The sequence below is a fragment of the Oncorhynchus nerka genome, linkage group LG19, assembly GCF_034236695.1.
Source record: "Oncorhynchus nerka isolate Pitt River linkage group LG19, Oner_Uvic_2.0, whole genome shotgun sequence".
Taxonomy (NCBI): domain Eukaryota; kingdom Metazoa; phylum Chordata; class Actinopteri; order Salmoniformes; family Salmonidae; genus Oncorhynchus; species Oncorhynchus nerka.
This window is the reverse complement of record NC_088414.1, coordinates 16,867,091-16,882,023: the sequence shown is the minus strand read 5'-3', so window position 1 is coordinate 16,882,023 and position 14,933 is coordinate 16,867,091. Positions and strand designations below refer to the sequence as shown.

The following is a 14,933-nucleotide window of genomic DNA, read 5'->3' as shown; positions in this document are numbered from 1 at the left end:
CTGACTCATTCCCCCCTCCTTTACAGTAGAAGCATCAAACAAGGTTCTAAAGACGGTTGACATCTAGTGGAAGCCTTAGAAAGTGGAATATGACCAATAATATGCATATATTAGCAGCTGGGACTGATTAAAGGTCAGTCAAATTAAAGGTCAGTCAAACAGGTTAAAGGCTGAAACCAAGTCTGTGTCTCTCACATGGGTAGGCAGACCATTCCATAAAAATGGAGCTCCATAGGAGAAAGCCCTGACTCCAGCTGTTTGCTTAGAAATTCTAGGGACAATAAGCAGGCCTGCATCTTGTGACCATAGCGTACGTGTAGGTACGTTTTGCAGGACCAAATCGGAAAGATAGGTAGGAGCAAGCCCATGTAATGCTTTGTATGTTAGCAGTAAAACCTTGAAATCAGCCCTTGCCTTAACAGGAAGCCAGTGCAGGGAGGCTAGCACTGGAGTAATATGACACTTTTTTTTGGTTCTAGTCAAGATTCTAGCAGCCGTGTTTAGCACTAACTGGAGTTTATTTAGTGCTTTATCTGGGTCTCTGGATACTAGAGCATTGCAGTAGTCTAACCTAGAAGTGACAAAAGAATGGCTACATTTTTCTGCATAATTTTTGGACAGAAAGTTTCAGATTTTTGCAATGTTACGTATATGGAAAAAAGCTGTCCTTGAAAGAGTCTTGATATGTTTGTCAAAAGAGAGATCAGGGTCCAGTGTAATGCAGAGGTCCTTCACAGTTTTATTTGAGACGACTGTACAACCATCAAGATTAATTATCAGATTCAACAGAAGATATCTTTGTTTCTTGGGACTTAGAACTAGCATCTCTATTTTGTCCGATTTTAAAAGTAAAAGATTTGCCGCCATCCACCTCCTTATTTCTGGCCTGGTTTTGAATACATTGTTTGTCTTCAAGGAAGGCAGTGAGTTGCTGTGCGATATAGGCCGATAGTTTTTTAAATATTTTATGGGTCAAGGTTTGGCTTTTTCAAGCGAGTCTTTATTAGTGCCACTTTTAGTGAGTTTGGTACACATCCGGTGGATAGAGAGCCGTGTATTATTTTCAAAATAGGAGGGAAAAGCACAGGAAGCAGCTCTTTTAGTAGTTTAGTTGGAATAGGGTCCAGAATGCAGCTTGAAGATTTAGAGGCCATGATTATTTTCATCAATGTGTCAAAAGCTATAGTATTAAAAAACTTGAGAATCTCCTTGATCCTAGGTCCTGGCAGAGTTGTGCAGACTCAGGACAACTGAGCTTTAGAGGAATGCACAGATTTAAAGAGGAGTCCGTAATTTGCTTTATAATGATCATAATCTTATCGTAAAAAGAAGTACATGAGTTTATCACTGCTGAAGTGAAAGCCATCCTCCATTGAGGAATGCTGCTTTTTAGTTAGCTTTGCGACAGTGTCCAAAAGAAATGTTGGATTATTCTTACTTTCCTCAAGTTGGAAAAATAGGATGATCGAGCAGCAGTGAGGGCTCTTTGATACTGCACAGTACCGTCTTTCCTAGCTAGTCGGAAGACTTCCAGTTTGGTGTGGTGCCATTTCCGTTCTAATTGTCTGGAAGCTTGCTTCAGAGCTCGGGTGTTTTCTGTACACCAGGGAGCTAGTTTCTTATGTTACTTTAATTATGTCACTTTAATAATGTTTGCATATCTTGTATTACTCATCACATATGTATAAACTGTATTTTATACCATCTTGTCTATGCCGCTTGGTCATCCATATATTTATATGTATAGTTGAAGTCGGAGGTTTCATACACTTAAGTTGGAATCATTAAAACTCGTTTTTAATTATTATTATTTATTTTTTAAATTACCCCTTTATCTCCCCAATTTCGTGGTATCCAATTGTTTTAGTAGCTACTATCTTGTCTCATCGCTACAACTCCCGTATGGGCTCGGGAGAGACGAAGGTTGAAAGTCACAACACAATACACAACACACTGCATCCAACCCGGAAGCCAGCCGCACCAATGTGTTGGAGGAAACACCGTGCACCTGGCAACCTTGGCTAGTACGCACTGCGCCCGGCCCGCCACAGGAGCTGGTGCACAATGAGACAAGGACATCCCTACCGGCCAAGCCCTCCCTAACCCGGACGACACTAGGCCAATTGTGCGTCGCCCCACGGACCTCCCGGTCGGTTACGACAGAGACTAGGCGTGAACCCAGAGTCTCTGATGGCACAGCTGGCGCTGCAGTACAGCACCCTTAACCACTGCGCCACCCGGGAGGCAAAAACTCGTTTTTCAACCACTCCACAAGTTTCTTGTTAAACAAACTATAGTTTTGGCAAGTCGGTTAGGACATTTACTTTGTGCATGACACAAGTCATTTTTCCAACAATTGTTTACAGACAGATTATTTCACTTATAAGTAACTGTATCACAATTCCAGTGGGTGAGAAGTTGACATACACTAAGTTGACTGTGCCTTTAAACAGCTTGGAAAATTACAGAAAATTATGTCATGGCTTTAGAAGCTTCTGATAGGCTAATTGACATAATTTGAGTCAATTGGAGGTGTACCTGTGGATGTATTTCAAGGCCTACCTTCAAACTCAGTGCTTCTTTGCTTGACATCATGGAAAAATAAGCAAAGACCTCAGAAAAAAATTGTAGACCTCCACAAGTCTGGTTCACCCTTGGGAGCAATTTCCAAATGCCTGAAGGTACCACGTTCATCTGTACAAACAATAGTACACAAGTATAAACACCATGGGACCACACAGCCGTCTTACCACTCAGGAAGGAGACACGTTCTGTCTCCTAGAGACGAACGTACTTTGGAGCGAAAAGTGCAAATCAATCCCAGAACAACAGCAAAGGACCTTATGAAGATGCTGGAGGAAACAGGTACAAAAGTATCTATATCCACAGTAAAACGAGTCCTATAGCGACATAATCTGAAAGGCCGCTCAGCAAGGAAGAAGCCACTGCTCCAAACCCGACATAGAAAAGCCAGACTATGGTTTGCAACGGCACATGGGGACAAAGATCGTACTTTTTGAAGAAATGTCCTCTGGTCTGATGAAACAAATATAGAACTGTTTGGCCATAATGACCATCATTATGTTAGGAGGAAAAAGGGGGAGGCTTGCAAGCCGAAGAACACCATCCCAACAGTGAAGCACGGGGATGGTAGCATCATATTGTGCGGGTGCTTTGCTGCAGGACAGACTGGTGCACATCATAAAATAGAAGGCTTCATGAGAAAGGAAAATTACGTGGATATATTGAAGCAACATCTCAAGACATTAGTCAGGAAATTGAAGCTTGGTCGCAAATGGGTCTTCCAAATGGACGGCAGGGTAGCCTAGTGGTTAGAGCGTTGGACTAGTAACCGAAAGGTTGCAAGTTCAAATCCCCGAGCTGACAAGGTACAAATCTGTCGTTCTGCCCCTGAACAGGCAGTTAACCCACTGTTCCTAGGCCGTCATTGAAAATAAGAATTTGTTCTTAACTGACTTGCCTAGTAAAATAAAGGTAAAATAAAAAAATAAATTGGACAATGACCCCAAGCATACTTCCAAAGTTGTGGCAAAATGTCTTAAGGACAACAAAGTCAAGGTATTGGAGTGGCCATCACAAAGCCCTGACTTCAATCCTATCGAAGATTCGTGGGCATAACTGAAAAAGTGTGTGCGAGCAAGGAGGCCTACAAACCAGCTCTGTCAGGAGGAATGGGCCAAAATTCACCCAACTTATTGTGGGAAGCTTGTGGAAGGCTACCTGAAACGTTTGACCCAAGTTAAACAATTTAAAGGCAATGCTACCAAATACTAATTGAGTGTATGTAAAGTGGTGATCCTAACTGACCGAAGACAGGGATTTTTTACTTGGATTAAATGTCAGGAATTGTGGAAAACTGAGGTTAAATGTATTTGGCAAAGGGGTATGTATTCTTCCGACTTCAACTGTATATATTCTTATTCCATTCCTTTACGTAGATTTGTGTGTATTCGGTAGTTGTGGAATTGTTCCATTAGTTGTTAGATATTGCTGCACTGTCAGAACTAGAAGCACAAGCATTTTGCTACACTCGCAATAACATCTGCTAACCATTTGTATGTGATAAATAAAATGTAATTGGATTTGATTTACAGTGAAATACTTACTTACAAGCCATTAACCAACAATTAATTCAGTTTTAAGAAAAAGTGTTAAGTAAAAAATAGATAAGTTAAAAGTAACAAATTATTAAAGAGCATGCAGTAAAATAACAGTTGAGTTAAAGCGACTATGCATAGAAAATAAACAGAGAGTAGCAGCAGCTTAACAGAGTGTGCATGTGTGGGGGTATAGAGGTTTAGAGGTCCTGGATGGCAGGAAGCTTGGCCCCAGTGATGTACTGGGCCATACACACTACCCTCTTTAGTGCCTTGCGGGCAGAGGCCGAGCAGTTTCCATACGCTCTCGATGGTGCATCTACAGAACTTTTTGAGGATCTGAGGACTCATGCCAAATCTTTTCCGTCTCCTGAGGGGGAATAGGCTTTGTCATGCCCTCTTCACTACTGTCTTGGTGTGTTTGGACCATGATAGGTGTGTTTGGACCATGATAGTTTGTTGGTGATGTGGACACCATGGAACTTGAAGATCTCAACCTTCTCCAATGCAGCCCCGTCGATGAAAATGAGTGAGTGCTCGGTCCTCCTTTTCTACAGTCTACAATCATCTCCCTTGTCTTGATCACGTTGAGGGAGAGGTTATTATCCTGCCACCACACTGCCAGGTCTCTAATCTCCTCCCCTATAGGATGCCTCATCGTTGTCGGAGATCAGGCCTACCTCTGTTGTGTTCTCGGCAAACATAATGATGGTGTTGGAGTCGTGCCTGGCCATGCAGTCATGGATGAACAGAGAGTACAGGAGGGGACTGAGCATGCACCCCTGAAGGGCCCCCTTGTTGAGGATCATTGTGGCAGATGTGTTGTTACCTACCCTTACCACCTGGGGGTGGCCCGTCAGAAAGTCCAGGATCCAGTTGCAGAGGGAGGTGTTTAGTTCCAGGGTCCTTAGTTTAGTGATGAGCTTTGAGGGCACTATGGTGTTGAACGCTGAGCTGTAGTCAATGAATAACATTCTCATGTAGGTGTTCCTTTTGTCCAGGTGGGAAAGGGCAGTGTGGAGTGCAATAGAGGTTGCATCATCTGTGGATCTGTTGGGGCGGTATGAAAATTGGAGTGGGTCTAGGGTTTCTGGGATAATGGTGTTGATGTGAGCCACGCCCAGCCTTTCAAAGCACTCCATTAATACAGACGAGAGTGCTACAGGGCAGTAGTAATTTAGGCAGATTACCTTAGGGTTCTTGGGCACAGGGACTATGGTGGTCTGCTTGAAACATGTTGGTATCACAGACCCAGTCAGGGACAGGATGAAAATGTGATGAAACTGGCTCTCATGAGGACTGCCACAGGAAAGGCAGACACAGAGTGACCTCTGCTGCAGAGGATGAGTTCATTAGAGTTACCAAATAAATGCTGCACAGAGTTCGAGTGACAGACACACCACAACATCAACTGTTCAGAGTAGACTGCGTGCATCAGGCCTTCACGGTCGAATTGCTGCAAAGAAACCACTACTGAAGGACACCAAATAGAAAAAGAGACTTGCTTGGGAAAATAAACACAAGCAATGGATATTAGACTGGTGGAAATCTGTCCTTTGGTCTGATGAGTCCAAATGTTTTTGATTTTTGATTCCAACTGCCTTGTCTTTGTGAGACGCAGAGTAGATGAATAGAAGATCTTTGCATGTGTGGTTCCCACTATTAAGCATTGAGGAGGTGTTATGGTGTGGGGGTACTTTGGTGGTGACACTGTCTGTGATTTATTTAGAATTCAAGGCACACTTAACCAGCATTTCTACCACAGCATTCTGCAGCGACACGACCAAGCTGTCATCAAGGCAATTTTTATTTTTTATATTTTTTATTTCACCTTTATTTAACAAGTAGGCCAGTTGAGAACAAGTTCTCATTTACAACTGCGACCTGGCCAAGTTAAAGCATAGCAGTGCGACACAAACAACAGCACGGAGTTACACATGGAATCAACAAACGTACAGTCAATAACACAATAGAAATGAAATCTATATACAGTGTGTGCAAATGAGGTAAGATTAGGGAGGTAAGGCAATAAATAGGCCGTAGTGGCGAAGTAAATACAATTTAGCAATTAAACACTGGAGTGATAGATGTACAGAAGATGAATGTGCAAGTAGTGATACTGGGGTGCAAACAAAGGAGCAAAATTAAAATAAAACAATATGGGGTTGAGGTAGTTGGATGGCTATTTACAAAGGGTGGCTATTTGAAGAATTTCAAATATAAAATATATTTTGATTTGTTTTACACTTTTTTGGTTTCTACATGATTCCATATGTGTTATGTCATAATTTTTAAGTCTTAAAAATAATAGTAAAAATAATAGTAAAAATAAAGAAAAACCCTTGAATGAGTAGGCATTCTAAAACTTTTGACCGGTAGTGTATATAATTACATTTGAATAGTAATAATAATAATAATACAAAAATATATATATATATTGTATTATTATTATTCAAATGTAACTGACAATACAAAAACAGAGAATATCAACACAAAATATTTTCAATATGTAAACATGAAATAAATAAATAAAATAAAACGAAATAGATAAATAATAATCACTACACATGAGTACTTGAAGATGTCAGAAACATTTTACATGCATTTTGATAAAAATGTAAAAGGATAAAGGGTTACATTTGTTTAAAATTGTTATAATGTTGTAAGAATATATTGTTCATCTTGTCATTGACTAATTCTAGATATTTTAATAAATATTGCATTTTAGGCACAGATGTCAAATAGGCTATTTGTGTTTGTGTATGAATAATTTACCAGATGGTACAAAGAGCAAACAATTAACTCAGTAGCTATGTTTTCATTCGAAAAATAACATATTACATCCTTCACTGTAAATATATGGGCCTTATCAATGAAATAAAACACGCAATTACTTAGCTGCTGGCTCTAAAATAACTTCACAAGATAAACAGAGGAGAAAACTCAGGCTGGACGAGGGGTTCTGAAGTATACATGTCTCTGTCGAAAGTTATTTCACAATCACATGGTAGCGCAATCAACATACAAAAAGAGAGCGTTGTAGCTAATAAAATGACAGATTATGTGTTATTTATTATCAACATCAATAAATAATTAATCCAGTTTTTTTCTCATCAGAATATCGGGGGAATGAAAGATTTGATTTACGTGTGGTGTTTTCCATCTTGAAGTTGAATGAACGAATCTGCAGACATGAACCATAAAGCATATTTACTAACTTTTCCAACATGGCTGCACATGTTAGATCTGTTTTTTGTGAGTATGTTTATTGTGGCATTTCGCACCTCTTTTTTTAAAGAAGAAAGAAAGACTTTGTAGTACGACAATAATTAAACGATAGTGATATATCCTATCTAACGTTAGTTATCGCACTAGCTTTCTTTTACGTGTTTTCACGTGCTAATTTGGAATGTATCGGCGCGGCGGGGGCAAGAGGGACCACAACAACAAGACGGTGAAGAAGAATGAGAGTGACAGCAAAAAATATGCCGAGCTTTTGGTGTTCGGCTATGCCTGTAAGCTGTTCCGGGACGACGAGAGGGCTCACTTCCACGAGCAGGGCAAACAGCTCATACCATGGATGGGGGACAAGAACATCCTGATTGATAGGTCGGTTGAACAAACCTAGACGGAATTGTTATCCTAACCAACTTTCCTAATCAGATCTGTCTTTCGAAGGGACCGATCGGATTATTGTTTTGCTGAAGGCGTAGTTTTCCAAATATAACTGTCACATGAAAGTACAACTGTGTGCAAACCATTTTATCTAGCTTCCTTAATAAATGTCAGTTTTGGCCTCATGAAAACGAAGATACATTAGCTATTAACAAAAGGAAGCAGAGGCTTCCTCCACTATTTGGGTCATATTTCAACAGTGAACAAGCTCTACATGAGACTGAAAGTTGTCTAAAATTGCCCCTTATAAAATTGCCTCATATTTACGGATACATCAATGTACTTGTTTACAGGGTTTTGGACTATAGATCGTCTACATGTTATATTGTATTCAACTTTGTATTACTTAACAGCCCATTGCCCTTTTTAAGGGAGGCTTATGGTGTATTTGTATTTGCTCTGGTAGCTTCAACATGAGAATATTAAGTTAAATATGGTATTCAGTTCAGTTAATTCCAAGACAATTTGGATGTTAACAACCTAACATATCTAAATGCCTTTCACTAAACTGAATTCAAATGAAAACTTCAAACCTTACCAACAAGTCACCAAGAAATCGAATTGGTTGATAATACCACGGCAAATTCAACCCAAACTACTACTGTATGTCAAATATGTGAATTAAGGTGGTTCACAGTAATTAATGTCAAAATGTAGGGTCTTATACTGTTGACTAATGCCTGCCAAGTATCCCAGCTCAGTTGTTTCCCTTTTGCTTTCAGTTGTTCATTTCTAATAACATTTTCTTGCAGGCTGTAGAGCATGTTGGCAATGATGACCTGTAAAAGTAGTTGTTTGTTTATTTGGAAATAAACCCACTTGAACCATGAAGGGGGGGACATTATGTTGGCCCTTCATGGTCTCGTTGAGCCACCTTAATCTTTTTGGGCCTGTCTCTTGTTTCCAATGTATGTGTGTGTCTCTCTATCACATAACCAGCCCTTATTTCCCCAGCTAGTAGCCTAAGGCTAAGGGGTCCTGCCTGACCCCCCAATGCCAACCCCAGTGCCCACTTCTCTCTTTCGACGAAGGAACTCTGGAGAGGTGGAAGAGGGGAGCGAACGCAGGAAAATATCGTCCGTTTGGGTTCTTACGGATAGGTATTTATGTGCTCGGGTTTGTGTGGATGTACCTTTTTTACAGATATAGGAGGATTGGTGAGTGTTATAGGGGGGAAACTTGAACCTTGTAAGGTAAGAGGCGAGTTGTTTTCTTTTGGTTTGTTTCTGTGTTCGTGCCGGGATGTTGCTCCGTAGCAATTTGTTGAGAGAGGAATGAGATTCACAGAGTAAGTTTGCCAGAAAACTGCACTAGAGAGCCTATGTCGGGAGTTGTTCAGGTTATTGTGTCTGTATTGTGACGAGATTGCTCAGTTCCAGTACCATACACTCCCTCATGAAAGACTTGTGACTGAGGTAGTACTTTTTGTTGTTAACTCTTTGTTTTAGGGTCCAACCTGTGTTGGTAAGTAGGTCCATGTGTTGTCTTTTCTCTCAATTGGCTTGCTCCATGTCTCTAACCCCTCTCTTCACCCTACAGGTATGATGGGCGTGGTCACTTACATGACCTCTCGGAGTACGACGCGGGCTCGTGGAACAGAGACTACCAACTGTCCGAGGAGGAGGCCAGGATCGAGGCCCTGTGTGATGAAGAGCGGTACCTGGCCATGCACACAGACCTGCTGGAGGAAGAAGCCAGACAAGGTAGGCCTATCAGATTCACAGCTGGGGGCATCATACTCTGTCTGTGGTGTCTGAACTGCTGTGCAATGCCTCGGCTCATCTGGATAAGCTGTGGAAGACAGTGGTGAATTCATTATTTCACGAAGTGCTCATGCATTTCAATCGCACATTTGTGGGGACATTCAGCCTCTGCATTTGGCATCTGTTTCAGATGACTGGAAGTTCTAACTGAAAGGAAAACAAAAACACTATGCAACAATTAGGTTCTACATAAGGTGCCAAAGTGAATAATGGAAGGAATCCCCTTATGTTCACCGGGCAGAATGAGCTTTCAAAAGGCTGTAGTTTCAGTGATGTATTCTGCAACACCTCCATCAACAGAATGTTTTCAGGCACTGGAAGGTTGTTTTGATTACAGTATGCTAATGTGCCCTTCTCTCTGTACTGGCAACAGAAAGGCCATGTTATCCTAGGTAATAACCTCAGTTCAATTTCCACATTCTGATCTGATTCCTATTTGGATGGCAAAGAAAAGTATGGTAGTGAAGCTATGTCAAAGATGATGAGAGAGTTTGAGAGGGTAGATTCTATGTAGCCTAAAGTACAGGGGTCATTTCAGTGCATGCAGACCCTCTAGTAAAGTAGGTTTGTAAGGTCCATGATAGGGCTGGGCGATATGGCCAAAATGTCATATGGTATTTGATGTTTTTGATTAATAAAAGTTCTAAATTTGCTTTGAGTAGTGTGTAACCCTAGGGTGGAAACATATATTCTAAATGATTTCAATGGGTCTTTCTCCATTCGTATTGTTTTATACTGTTCAATTCAACTTCAACCTAAAATAATTTCCTGCATATTCATACATTTCTGCTTTTCCTGCACTCATTTGAGATCATGTCCACACTGCCTCGATATGGGCAAAATACCAGGCCTTATTTTTAACCAAATATTGCGATTTAGATCAAAACACTTGGTTGAACTTTTGCAATCATGGACATAGAATATTTATTATAATTCTATAGTTATAAATAATAGTGGGCACTTTGAATACAGTGTTGTTTGACATGACAACGAATGAAAATACCATTGACTGGTTATTGGGACAGTGAAGGAACCAAAGTGATGGTCCGTGTTTTCTAGGGGACCCTATAATCTACATTAAATCTTTATTCGTATAGTCAACATATTCATGCTTTGCCTATTCCTCTTTGATTTAGAAGACACTGTTGCGCAAATAACATGCTGATTTAAGCCTCCACCAGCACTGGTATCAGGCTGTATTGGCTACCCACGTCTGCTCTGAGTCAGTACTTTTATTAGCTAGCCAGCTAACTAGCGGTTAGCATTAGTGGCTAACACGATTTTAGCATAACATGCTAAGAAAATACAAACTAGCTGTTCGCAGATGTAGAAACATATTGTAATCATAGAACGCTTGTGGATTTATATTAAGATACAATTGGAAACATTGTTGCATGTGCAGGGAAGGCAAGTAGCCTAGTGGTTAGAGCGTTGGACTTGTAACCGAAAGGTTGCTCGATCGAATCCCCGAGCTGACAGGGTAAAATGACGGCCTAGTTAACCCACTAGGCCGTCATTCCAAATAAGAATTTGACTTGCCTAGTTAAGTGAAGGTTAAATAAAAAAATGTGCTGCATTGACCATGCAGACTGAACGAAAGTGTCTTGTGGTCAAGCAACAACAAATGCGCTCCTTGAGTGACAGGGGGTGGGACTGGGTCTGTGTGAAGATTAGTAGCGGAGTAAACTACACGCCTACTCACATTCAACAAACCAAACATTCAAATACCATTATAGAAGGTAGAGGAAAAACCCAAACCGGTCCCTGCATCCATACATTCATAAAATACGGTGTACCGCCCAGCCCGGACAAGGGCTATGGTCCCCGACGGCCACTGTCTGGTTGAATGACTGATTATAGACTATTGTTGAGACTGACTATGTCATGTAATTTTCGATAATCAGCATCAGTTGTACTGCCTTGTTATGAACATGCCGTCAAGTTGAACTTTTTTCATTAACTTTTAACCACCCTTTGTGTCGTTGTCTGATTTTCAAACAGAAGTACCCCTCCTGTCCAAAGATGTATATTTTATTGCATTGAGTGGTAACACATTATAACACTACATCCACTGGGCATCGAAAGACAACCCCCACCCTTCAAGCTAATGAGCTTGACACACGTTGACGTACCTGTGTTTGGTTGTAGTGCGTAATAGTGTCCGGTTTTCTCTTGATTGTGTCCTGTTGTCATTTTTCAGCACCGTTGTGGAGTACAACGCCTGTGCAGGTGCCTTACTTTGTTCAGTGGGGGGGGGGATTCCCGTCTCACTTTGTTCATGGTGTCGGCCAGACTTGTTTTCTTTGCATGCATCTTGTTCGCCAATGACAATGAGGTAAAGAAATTGTCCATGGTGACATTGCACTCATTGCCAACATAAGGTTCCACAAGCCGCATCACTTTCTCTGACACTCACGCCTGCTGCCCGATGTGGATATTTTCCCAGAGCTCGAAATCAGTTCGTCATGTACAATTACGCACACGCTCGCTGTTTAGCCTACTCAAAGTAGGCCAGAGTAGACTGATAATGCTACTTGGATTCGGTGAACTGATATTGGATACATACCATTTTAAAATTAGGCATATAATTAGAATGGATCATTACAGTAGAATGGCCCACCATGTTCTTCATTCACGATTGGTGATTATATCATTATGCTTCTTTCGTTTCCCCTCGCTCATCAACTCACCCATTCTCCTCATCATACTAATTGATTTAATCTGTTATATGTGTGAAATTAGTATCGGTATAGTTTAGGTTCAGTTTCGAGGCAATTATCAGGGTGAGTATCAGCTATGCATTGCACTTTCAACTGTCGGAAAGAAGGAGCGGAGCAGGCCCTACTGTTGGGAGGAGGAGGAGCAGCAGGAGAACCATTTAAAAAAAAATTACACAACCAGTTTTATGAGGGCAACTCCAGTTTTGTTTGTGATATAAGATTCGAACAACGGCAGTGTGTTATATAGACTTATTTAGGAAAAGTCAAGGATGGAAGGGGGCATGAGTAAATAAATGGGAGAGTAAAAAAATGGCAGATTAATAAAAAGTCATGATCAGACAAACTGGCTGCTTTAGCAGTTGAAGTGTTAAGCTACAGACTAGCCTAAGGTTATTTTAGCAATGCTGCAAACTTTATAACAAGGAGTTTGTCACTTATAATGAAATGGCACTGACGATTAGATAAGTGACTGTTTAAGGGAAATATGGTGTTTAATTCCCAAACTGACAGGATTGCATGAGTCATCATGTAATGTGTGTTACTTTCGTCCCCTCATGCTGTTTGCCCTTGGGTAGTGGGGCTTTAGCAATTATCCATCTGTCCACTGTGGGAACACAAGACACATAAAAAATATTGATCATGTTAGATGTGATTTTGTCTTTCATTCCTCACCGTCCTTTACTATGAGATGAATTGCAACAGAAAAGGGGTTTTGTAAGGTAAGACAAAATTCCATCTGGTTTAGTTTCTGTTATGTCAGCTCACGACACTGTTCACATCCTTGAAACTAGCTAGGATGGATGGAATGATAATTTTGAATCAATCCACTTCTTTTGTCTCATGCTAGAGGCAATCCGTACAGTAGCCTTCTATGACTGTGCTTTCCAATAAATTAACCGTACCATTCTCATGACTCTTTTAATGTGTATGTTTGTCCCACACAGAGGAAGAATACAAGCGTTTGAGTGAAGCTCTGGCAGATGAAGGCACCTATAACTCTGTGGGCTTCCGCTACAGTGCAGACTACTACGACCCTTCTCAACCCACTGAGGAAGAGGAGGCCAACAGGGAGACTGGTGAACACACACAATGATTTATTTAATCCCAAATCGCATTACAGTCCAAAAGGATTTAAACATTTCACCCACACATATTCACAGTTCCTCACCACTTTCAACCACTGAACATTTCTCCTCTGACCTGCCCATAGAGGATGAGATAGGAGAAAGAATCTGAACTTTTACACACACACACACACACGACAAATCAATCCGCTGGTGGAGAGGCTCGCACATTAGCTTCAATGAAAATCCTATGATACATTTTTTATCATGGCAGGCTCCCCGGAGACCCAAACCACTATTTGAAGCCCTGGAGCTATAAAAAAGAAAGCTTTTCAAGTTTCAGCTCTGAATGTGAAATAGTCTTACTGGCTTGCAACTGTACTGACTGTTAATCACCTGTGAGGTCCAGTACTGGGCTCCAACCCCTCCACTAGGCTCTGTTTTGGCCCACTCTAACCACATGACTACTAAAGCCCGGATCCTGTTTGGTATCCCAGAGACAGCCTGCACTAGCCAGTCCAAGTATCCACACATATTGAGGGTAAACCGATTCCAAAATGTGGACATTGTCTCAAAGCCTGAGGCACTTAGCTAGAGAGTCTGTTATCTCATTGGCGCTAAAGTATCTTTGCTTTGGACTTGACAGTCAATGTCAAGTCGTGACGGTCAGTCCAACATCTTGACTGACAACCTAACACTGGGGGAGGGAGTGTTAATGATGAGAGTGTCTGTCAGGACACTCTACTTCATGCCAGGCCTGGCTCTATCCTCTAATTAGACAGTCGTTCATAACACAGCTAACAGCAAACTGTTCTGCAGCTTGAAGTCTGTTGACAAAAGCCTAAATACCAGGCCTATTTATCAGCCAGGCCACTGCTATTATCAAGACCTACCATGCTAGCCCACACATTGTCAACGCGGAAATTAACCGTGTACCTATATCCTTAAATAAGAGATGTAGGGAAAGCTGTCAGCACTTGTGCGCCCCCCTCCCCTCCCCCTCTAGCCAGCACCCAGGTGCCCCTTCCTCAGCAGATGGTACAGTACTATTGCTATGTGTCGTGAGTGCTGTCATCAGTATCGTGTAACCTGGCCTAGCGCTGCCTGGGATTACTCAGCAGTACAAACCCCCGTGTGTGTGGGGGGGCTGATTTAGTCAGGGATGGAGTTCTCAGCATGAACCAATCATTTGGCTCTGTTGTGGTGCCGGCGCCGGGGCACAACTCGGGCGACTGGCGGAGCGCTTGATTAAATCTGCACAGTGGCGTCCATTAACCGTAAAAAGGTCTAGGCTGGGCTCCTTGGCTGCCATTTTTGGCATTAAATGTGCTTACCCCTACATCCATCTGCAGCCTCCCCACAGTGAACCAAAGCATAAAATTGTAATCTAATTTCCAGCTGACTTGTCCTCCTATTATTTCACACTGGGGGGGATGGGGTTGGATGTTGTAAATAATTGTGACAGGGACCACGCCCTCCCAGAAAGTTAAGATTAAGTAAAGCTGAAACTTTGAGTGCCTCGGGCAATGTGGCCGGATGAGAGTGGGTAGAGGAAGGAGAGGAGGAAACGTTGAGTGGCTGTGTTTCACAGTG

At 41.6% G+C, this 14,933-nt stretch overlaps 1 protein-coding gene across 2 annotated transcripts in view; it reads left to right on the top strand.

Moving 5' to 3' along the window:
• Positions 1–7,333: 7,333 nt before the first annotated feature.
• The window catches only part of LOC115101117 (splicing factor, suppressor of white-apricot homolog), a 132,793-nt gene continuing 125,193 nt past the window's right edge, over positions 7,334–14,933 (top strand). For both annotated transcript variants that reach the window (XM_029620333.2, XM_029620332.2), the window contains exons 1-3: positions 7,334–7,727; positions 9,333–9,496; positions 13,221–13,352. In XM_029620333.2, coding sequence (XP_029476193.2) covers positions 7,528–7,727; positions 9,333–9,496; positions 13,221–13,352 — 496 coding nt within the window. In that variant the 5' untranslated portion in view covers positions 7,334–7,527. The remainder of the gene's footprint in view (positions 7,728–9,332; positions 9,497–13,220; positions 13,353–14,933) is intronic.